The sequence below is a fragment of the Aptenodytes forsteri genome, unplaced genomic scaffold, assembly GCF_000699145.1.
Source record: "Aptenodytes forsteri isolate BGI_AS27 unplaced genomic scaffold, ASM69914v1 Scaffold198, whole genome shotgun sequence".
In the NCBI taxonomy this organism is placed as follows: Eukaryota; Metazoa; Chordata; class Aves; order Sphenisciformes; family Spheniscidae; genus Aptenodytes; species Aptenodytes forsteri.
Genome location: NW_008795697.1, coordinates 134277 through 143232, shown reverse-complemented (window position 1 = coordinate 143232; position 8956 = coordinate 134277). Strand labels below are relative to the sequence as shown.

The 8956-nt window shown below is 56.1% G+C and overlaps 1 protein-coding gene across 1 annotated transcript in view; it reads right to left on the bottom strand.

Moving 5' to 3' along the window:
• Positions 1-4122, bottom strand: part of COL6A1 (collagen type VI alpha 1 chain) — a 27756-nt gene extending 23634 nt beyond the window's left edge. The window contains exons 1-5 of the mRNA XM_009283130.1: positions 3868-4122; positions 2931-3060; positions 845-1045; positions 362-521; positions 26-148 (exon numbers count right to left, since the gene is read on the bottom strand). Coding sequence (XP_009281405.1) covers positions 26-148; positions 362-521; positions 845-1045; positions 2931-3060; positions 3868-3976 — 723 coding nt within the window. The 5' untranslated portion in view covers positions 3977-4122. The remainder of the gene's footprint in view (positions 1-25; positions 149-361; positions 522-844; positions 1046-2930; positions 3061-3867) is intronic.
• Positions 4123-8956: the final 4834 nt, after the last annotated feature.

Below are 8956 nucleotides of genomic sequence, written 5' to 3'. Positions count from 1 at the left end.
GAGGGGGTGGGCAGGCGGCACTCACAATCATGTCGATGATGGTGTTGATGGTTTCCTCCACATCGAGCTCCCGGGTTGCCTTCAGGCTGGTGGCGGTGAAGTTGCGGCGGTAGGCATGGTCCGTGGCAATGATGTTGAGCCGCTGGTCCTAGGTTTGGGGGGTGAGGAGGGCAGAGTGAGTCCTGCGGGCACCCATGCAGGACCTGTCCCCAGAGACCACTCTGGGGCAGGGTGGCAGAGGTGGCATCCTCTCTCCAGGGAGGGGCTCTGAGGGGCACTCAGAGCCTCCTTTGCCATGCTGGGGGTCCCGTGGTCCCACTCAGGACCCCTGCAGGGAGCATCCCTGCTGCGTGGTCCCTACCAGGTGGTTGGGGGAGATGGCGACAGAGAACACTTTGATCCCCAAATGTTTGGCTTCATTGGCAGCATCGTCCAGGCCTCCACAGGGCTCCTTGTACCCTTCCAAGGGGTGTCCATCAGTCACCACGATCAGGTATTTATTCTCCTTGTGATGGGAGCCACTGCAAGGGTTTAAACACAGGATTTAACGTTGCAAGGATTTAACAGATTTAGCTGGAGAGGAGTGGCTTGGGCATCTCTGAACACTCACCCTAGGCAGTGATCCAGCCTATGGTCAGGGCATGCCTCATCCCAGCAAAGCCGGAGCACCTAGCAACCTGCCACCCCCGTGCCTATTTCATGCCTCGGTGACCTCCTCTCCCACCCTGGGGACAGCTCTGCACAATGCACAGGGATGTCCTAACCCAGAAGCTCCCAACCTCCATCCACCATGGCCATACCACCAGCATCACGCCCTCCGCCCACCCCGGCCCCACTGCCTTACCTGATGAGCAGCTCCTCAATGCCCCGCTTTATGGCACAGTCGGTGTAGGTGCCCTTCCCAATGTAGTTCACGGCTGAGACACGGTTCTTCAGCTCATTCCGGCCGCTGGGCATTGAGGTAAGGCTCTTGATGAGCACCACCTCGTCGCTGTAGTGCAGCGCCCCGGCATTCCACACCAGGTTGCGGTCGCAGCGGTAGTACCTGCGTGGACACACCAGAACATGTGCTTTCAGCGCCTTTGTCCACGCCCTGCCACTACCTCCACTTCACTTGCACCGGCACGCCATGCAAAATGCAAATCCTCTGCCAAGCATTGCAGCGCTTTGCTAGGGCTCCCTGCTCTCCTACAAGGCTGGGTTGTGCTTCACATGCAAAGCCCAGCCATGGGAGCAGGGCGGTTTGTTCAGCGGGTGGAAGGGCAAAGGGGTGCAGCTGGTGGGTGTCCACAGGGGTCAGACAGTTTGGCAGAGAGGCTTTCCAAAGAGATACCAAGCTGCAGTGGCTGGAGCTGAGCAGGAGATGCTGAGCCAGCCAGCCAGGTGCGTGTGTGCAAGATAGGTAACTGCTGAAAGACCCCACCCAGGACTGCAGTGAGTTTTCCACTGCAGGACGTGTTAAAATCAAAGAGGGATGCCTTCCTCTGAAGGATGCTCTGACTCAGAGAGGGATGAGTGTGTGTTGAAGCCCCGTCCTGTGCGCTGACACAGCCTGCACCTGTGACTCCCTGGGACAGGGGCATCACGACTCCCTGTGCTTTGGTCAGTGCCCCAAAAAAGGTCTTTTCAGGATGCTGGGACCAATCCCAAAGGGATGGGGTTGCACAACTCCCTTGCTTTCCCAAGCTCATCTTCTCTTTGCCCAGCAGGACCTTTCCCAAAGCCACCTGAGCATTGCCTACTGTTCTCCCCTCCACCCCACCACTGCTGGCTGCCTTGCCATCATCCATGACAACTGCACCGCACACGCTGTGGGTGCCTGGCAGCATGGCATGCACAGTGGTGGCTTGCAGGGAGATGTCTTCAAAGCAGGTAGAGAGTGGCAGGGTGAGCACAGGGGTGTTTGGGATGGGCTCAGGAGGTCCATCCATCTGTCTGCATGCAGCAGGGGCTCTGGACAGAGCCCAGCACCTTGCTTAGGAGAGAGTCATGCTGCATTGATGGAGGCCTGGCAGGTTGTTCCCAAGCACGAGGCTCCTGGTCACTCAATGCCTTGTTAAGGTAGCTCTTCTGCCTGGGCAATGGGTAGGTGAGCTGCTAACCCCCTCCCACCTGTCTTGAGATGGGAACCTTGCCCCTCCAGCTCGTGCAGCACTGGAACATCCCCATAGTGCACCAGCACACATCTCCCGCTGCCCCAAGGACCAGGACCCATGTGCCTCCAGGACCCGTGGTGCTCCTGTACATCCCTGAATCTCCTGCCAGCAGGTTAGCCATGGCCTTTGCCTGCAGCTCTTCCCAGAATCGCCACCCTCCAGGATCTGGGAGCTTTGCGGCCCCCGGGTGCCCTCACCCTAGGAAAGCCAGGGTCAGACCGGGGTTGGTGGTGGCAAGGGTGGGTGAGGAGGAGGCAGATAAAGGGCACTCCGCAGGGGCCCCCAAAGCTGGGTTCAATGCTCCAGGGTATCCTGGGGGATGCCAGTTGCAAGGGAGGGTTTGCTCTGCGCGGTGCCCATAAGTGCTGTGTGCACATCAGAGGTGCCCTGCTGCCACCCAAGCACCTGGGTTGTCCTGGGCCTGAGCAGCCGGTGGCATGGGGATCAGCATCGCTTTGGCCCTACAGAATAACCAGCCGGCCAGCTGGAGGCGGTGGGGCTGGGGCACTGCATCTGCCCTTCCAGGAAGCCCTTGCTTTCCCGAGGGCGGGTGCAGGCAGCCCTGCTAAAGGCATGCTGCTGCTCTTGGCATGGACGGAGCAGAAACGGGGCGGCCGTGGACCAGGAGAGGGAGGAGATGCTCCCACCCCCTCCCCATCAACCCCTGCTTTCTTCCTCTCCCTCCTCAGACAGGCGCACAGGGCGGTCTCAGCATCCCACCCAGCACCAGACTCCATCCCTAAAGCAGCCTGGACAAAACCCCAGGAGATGTACCTGTTTGTCAGCTTATCAATAAACCGGTTGGTGAAATATTTCACTTGGGCAACCAGGTCCCCAAAGGGCTTCACCCTCAGGGCAACACTTTCTGAGGTGTCCAGGACGAAGAACAGGTCCACAGGGCAGTCTGGGAAGAAGCGGAGAGGCAGGAGTCAGCAGGCGGCCCTGCTGCCTCCCCAGTCCGGGCTCACCGCATTGCCTGCCCGCACGTCTGCAGCCCAGCTCCCTTACTAGCAGGCTCCCAGGATCTGCGCTAAGGAGACCGCTTTCACATCCTAATCCCACGCAAGACATGCAAGCACACACGCTGGGGTGAAGTTGCTCATTTCTGTTTTGGCATCAAGGGTAAGCTGGATCAAGCACATATTCAGAAAACATCACTTTGTGGCATTTAACAGTTTCCTATACATTTTTTTCCATTTACATTCGAAGGGTATCTTTGCAAGACCAATACTTGTTACTATATAAAATAACATGCAGCTGCAGCAACCACTTAAAAAAAATAAAACCAAGACATGATAGCAATTAATGCAATGAGAAACTAATGATTTTCTGCCACATCCTGGCACAAATATAATTGCTGAGGAGAGCAAAAATGAAAACACTCCTTAACAGCCAGCATCAAAACAAAAATATTTCAGAAAGCTAAACTGGTATCAGCTGTTATCCCCCTCTCCTGCATCCCAGTGCTACTGGTAACACCTGACAAGACAGAGCCAAGGAGAAAGAGCCAAAAAACATTAAAAGTGGGTACATCTTGTAGATCCTCTCTAATCGTACATCACTTTCCTCGGCAAACACAACTCTTCCCCCAAACATCCTGACAAAGCTGTGGCTGTGTGCGGCAGTGGAGGCACCCAGGAGGGAAACAGCAGCCGGACTTCTCTGCTGATCCCAGGGAGGAAAAACACCCTGGGAAGCAGCCTGGGCTTACCTTCTGCATTTGCGACCCGGGTGGTGATTTCTGGGCGCTGAGCCCATGAGACCCCCACCAGGAAGCCAGCCGGGAGCAGCAAAGTAAATAGAAAGTCTTGCAGCCTCATTTTGCTTGGTTCAGATTACCATCGAGCTGGATTGAAGAAAAAAAAAAGCAGGGAAGGAGAACCTGGCAGCCGAGAGAGGCCGCGGTCTGGAGGCAGGAGTCGCTGAAGATATTTTTTACCGCTTTCCCCTTGGTTTCTGTGGGAGGAAGAGCAGGCAGGAGGGTAAGGGTGAGGAGGAGACTTCTCCAGCCCGAGGACAGAGGGAGGGATCAGGGGCTGTCAGCTGTGAGTCAGAAACGAATGAGGCATTTCTCCTTACCCTTTTTCTGGATGTCGCTGTACCTGCGATGGCACCCTGGCTACCGGTGCCTGGGATCTCCACAAGCCTCACACAGGGAGCCCTGGCACAGTCAGTGCCCAGCATCAGCATCCCCCTTGGGGTTCAGCCTGCTCTGTGGGGCAGGGAGGCTCAAGGCACCTGCCAGACTGCTCCCTCCCAGCTCCTGGGCCAGGAAAGCTGAGGCAGGGGGACAGGCATTCCCATTGCATCCCCACCTGCATGAGAGCTGGCCTGTGTGCTAACCAGGGGAGTCCCCACCACAGGACAGAGCTGGAGCTGCCCCATGGCCACCCAGAGATGGGGGCACCTTGGAGGCACCACATTTTTGGAGAAGCACCTTCCTCCCTGCCTTTCAGGGCTTTCTACTCAACCCAGTCAGAAACCTGAGGGGCAAGCTGAGAAAAACCCCACAGGGATCCCCACAGACTCGGAATGAGCCCCGTGGGCCATGCTCTGGGCAGGGAGCGGGGATGGGGTCAAAGCTGTCAAGCTCAGGAGGTAGAAGCAGGAGCCCAAGCCCTTAGGGGTGCCTGGAGATGAGCATCTTCCCATCCTGTAGGATGGCAGAAGAGCCTGAGGACCTGCAGCAGTGGGGAGCTGGATTCCCACAGCAAGGCCCCCCAAGGTGGTGTAAAACATCCGCTCTCCATGGCCAGCACTGGAGACGAGTCCCACACTGCTGAACTGAGACCCAGAAGCGGGTACTGCCAAACCCCTCATCACAGTGGGAGCACTAATTGCTATCAGGGAGAGAGGTGAAATGCCTGCAGGCTGATCCTGCTACAGCCACAGCTGTAACCTGCTCCCACAAGTACAGGAGGGGACCAAAGGCTGTCATTAAATAGCAAATTGATGGGTTGTCCAGGCCAAGGAGGCACCTTGCCTTTGAAAGCTGAAATGAAACCCAGAGAGAGGCTTGATCTGGGACAGGCAGAGCACCCTGTGGAAGTGCATAGGACCAGGACAGCTCCAAGGGGCGAAGAGTTGACAGCATGAACCCAGCCAGTACACATGGTTCGCACACAAGTTGGTTGCACAAAGGCAGCAGGAAACCTGCTGCGCTGCTTCATGGGGCCACACAGGGCTGGCTGCCACCTCCATCACCCTGCCTCTCATGCACAACTCTGACAGCATCTTTGTGTGAATGATCAGGAGAAAATGTCATAGGCTTAGCTGTAGGAAGTTGTCTCAAGTTGAGACAACTGAAAAAGAAAGCTGTAGCTCCACTGATTACAAATTACATCAGTGGAGGAGCCTGTCCACACTATTGAGGCAGATGTATCAAATAATGACTCTTTGGATAAACAACATTCAAAGTCAGTGGGAAAAAAAATGCAGACTGTGCTGAACTGAAACCTCATAAACCCAACAGCACAGCAGGCACTGTTTTTCACACCAACACAAATTTAGGTGCATCTGTGGAAGCTGATGTTAAAACAAAGGAAAGAGGAGAAACTGTTGGTCTCAAGGAGGGGCAGGACTGCTGCTGGACACCCCTGCACCCCGTCCCCGCAGCCTCTCCAGGACTTTGGAGAGCTTCAGGGTGCCATGCGCTTTGGCTGAGGGGCAGCCAGACCAGCAGGGCTCCTCCTTGGAGGGAGGCTGGGCAAGCATCAGGAGGGTGACGCCAAAATATGAAACTAAACTCTGTGTGTGTTGGGGGCAGGAAGAGACACCCCTGCCCCAAAAGAGCCACGTGTTTGTTGTGCTGAAGAAAGCATTTTTCCCCCAGCTTGAAAAGCTTTAGTATCAGCATGAACCTGGCTGGTGTAAATAACCACACAGGCTTTGCAGAGCTGTGCTGGTGGCATCAGGAGATGAGGACACTGAAAGGCAAATTTTCAAGGCATCTCAAACCTATTGAAAATGCTCTCCAAGAAAGCAAGTGTGTCCAGGGACAAATCTTGCTGCGTGACAGTTCACGGGGGATCAGACCTGATTTGGTTCTCCGGCACGCCTCCTCGGGGCTCCCACGAAGGAGCTCACCTGGGATTTTGAAAACCAGCCAGAGGCTCCCAGGAAGGGGGGTGCTGGGAAGGGACCTGTCTTCATGCATCAGCTCAGCAGAGGCATCCTGTGAATCTGCACACCAGAGACATCTGCTCTTTGCTTTATCTCTTCCTCTCTTCCCTTCCCTCCCAGGGAATTACCCTGAGCAGCAAAGAGCCAATCCCCCCTCTCCTTACAGGAAGGGAAAAGCACATCCATCTCGGGAACAGCCCGACCACTCTGCAGAGCCTTGCAAGCTGGAGGCCAGTCAGCCGCGCCAGCAAAGACTTAATGATAATGGTATGGCTTGTGCAAGGCGCCTGCTGACCGTATATGGCTCTGCACAGCTGCAGCCTGTCAGACCCTGTGCACCCTGGCACAGGGAGCCAGCAAGGCAGGGCTCCCCTGACCCCACCGGGGACCCCACTCCCTGCCCAGCACCCAGCCGCCAGCCCCAAGGGCTGTTATCAGGCGCAACGTCCCAGGCGCATCCTCTCTGCTGTGCTTAGATCCATGTCTGGCTTCAAAAGCATTTTAAAGCATTGCCTTTTCCAGGTCTGTGGTGCTAAACCAGGGCCAGCAGCCAGCAGCGTCCCTGGGGCACTGAACATCCATTTCCTTGGAAAAGTGTGGGCTAGTTTTGCAGAAATCCAGCTGATAGCTGGGCAGCAGTTTGCAGGCTGACCCCAGGGGTGTTGCAATCATTGGGCCTAGCAGCATGCCATCATGTCCCAAAATCTAAGGACACATGCCTGTGAAGGATGTCCCCTTTCCCTTCTTCAGACAAGGCCAGGGAAGCTGAGCTCTATGGTTCTGCCACACTGGGTCCTCCAGGAGCGGGGGACCCCCTTCATCTACCTGTGTGGGGCCAGCACCCCTCTATAGTGCCATGCAGATGGGCAAGGGGTGTCCCTCCATGGTGTCTGCATGCCCCAGGGGACAAGTGCTCCCCATCCCAAGTCCCAGCCAACAGCACTGCATTGCACAGCAAGCGATAAACTTTTAGTCCAATTCCAGACCAAACTGGGGTGCAGGAAAAAAAAGTGCACTTGGGACAGAATTTTTGCTTTTTCTCCTCACAGAGATTGAGAAAAGAATGAGTTTGCTCCATTTTTCTGCTATTAACTCTTTCATGCAACCTTCCCTTCCCTTTAATCAAGACCACTTAGAAATGGAAAACGCTCCTTCCATAGGAAATATGGAAATGAGCTGAAATGAATTCCCCTGGGAAAAGCCAGGATTGAACCTGCCAGCACACTCATAACCAAAGGGTGTTTTGGAAAGCAGGGAAGGACCCAGTGCCAGGTTTCCAGCTCCATTTTCTGCAGCTGGGGCCACTTTGTCCTCTCACATGGTCCCAGAAGATGCCACAATTAATAAACACCGAAATTTCCCAGTTGCAACCACATGAAGCACACAAGCGTCCTGCCAGCTGGCTGCATCACCTTACCCCTGCTCCTGGGGACCTGGGTGCCCAAGGCTTGCTAAGTCTTTGGGACGGTGAAGGCATTTGCTAGGAGAGGTTTCCGTGTGCTCTGGTTACCATGGGCTGCACCTCCCCAGGCTGGCTGTAGGACCCCGGCCCCGCAAGGTGCACGACCCAGCTTGCCCATAGCTCAGCTGCATCCCCACTGGCCACCCCATCTCCATGCTCAGACCTGCACAACGGGAGCAGCCGTGGTCTTAGCTGCACGCTGTGCCAACCACAAACCCTGCTGGAAAGAGTATGGCTTGTGGTGTTTCTGCACATGATAATTTAGCTTCCCACAGTGGATCTCTGCAGGAGAAGGCAGCAGAGAAACCCCCCCGAGCAGGAAAGCATCACCTCTCCCAACACAGCAGCAGCTGCTCTCCCAGCACTGGCACATGGTGCCTTGTGAGCATCCTACCATGGGCATAGAGCAGGCTCAGCAGCACCAGAGGAGGGTCTCACACTCATCCACCCACCTGCAAAAAGACCCAGTGGAAGAGCCAACCCATTCCATGCGGCATCTTCCAAATCCCTTGACATCCCTACTCAAAGTGGCACCTTGGCACCTTTCCTTTACCTAGCGCTCATATTGACCCTGCAAGAGGCAGGACAGCCAGGATGTGGCGCTTCTCCTCCGCTTGAATCGCTGCCTCATCTGACCCAGCGCGAACTTCCCCGCTGCGCAGTTTGCCAGCTGGGCTTTGCTCCTACCAGTTCGAGCTGGCCTGGGGGGACCCTTCCCTCCCTTCCAGCACTGTTTGGGGACATGCTCTTCCCTTCCCCATCAAAGTCTTCCCAAGACACCCCAGGGGGCCACAACCACTCCAAGGGGGGGTTTCCAGCCATCCCACTGGTCCAGCGCACATGGGGTGCGAGTGCCCCCCTGCCACCCCACTCTGCAGACCCCTTGTGTGCCGGCACAGCCAGGACACGGCACAGCTCCACCAGCAAAGCCACAACACCACGCCCAGGCTAGTGTGGGGTGGGTTAATATTTTCCCTGTTACCTCACACTGGCCTCTGGTCCTATGGAAAAAACAAACCATCTGGTAATAATATTTCTCTAATAGCTGTCTGGGTCTGTGGGAAAGCTTGGCTCGGCTTCTTAGGAAAGATGAGAGGGTTGAGCGAGAGGGGAGGTTGCGGATGCGGCGTGGGAGCTGGAGGAGAGGAGATAACGTTTTTGGGCTCCTTTTTCTCCCCCCCCCCCCCCCCCCCCCCCCGGGGGGCCCGCGGGGCGC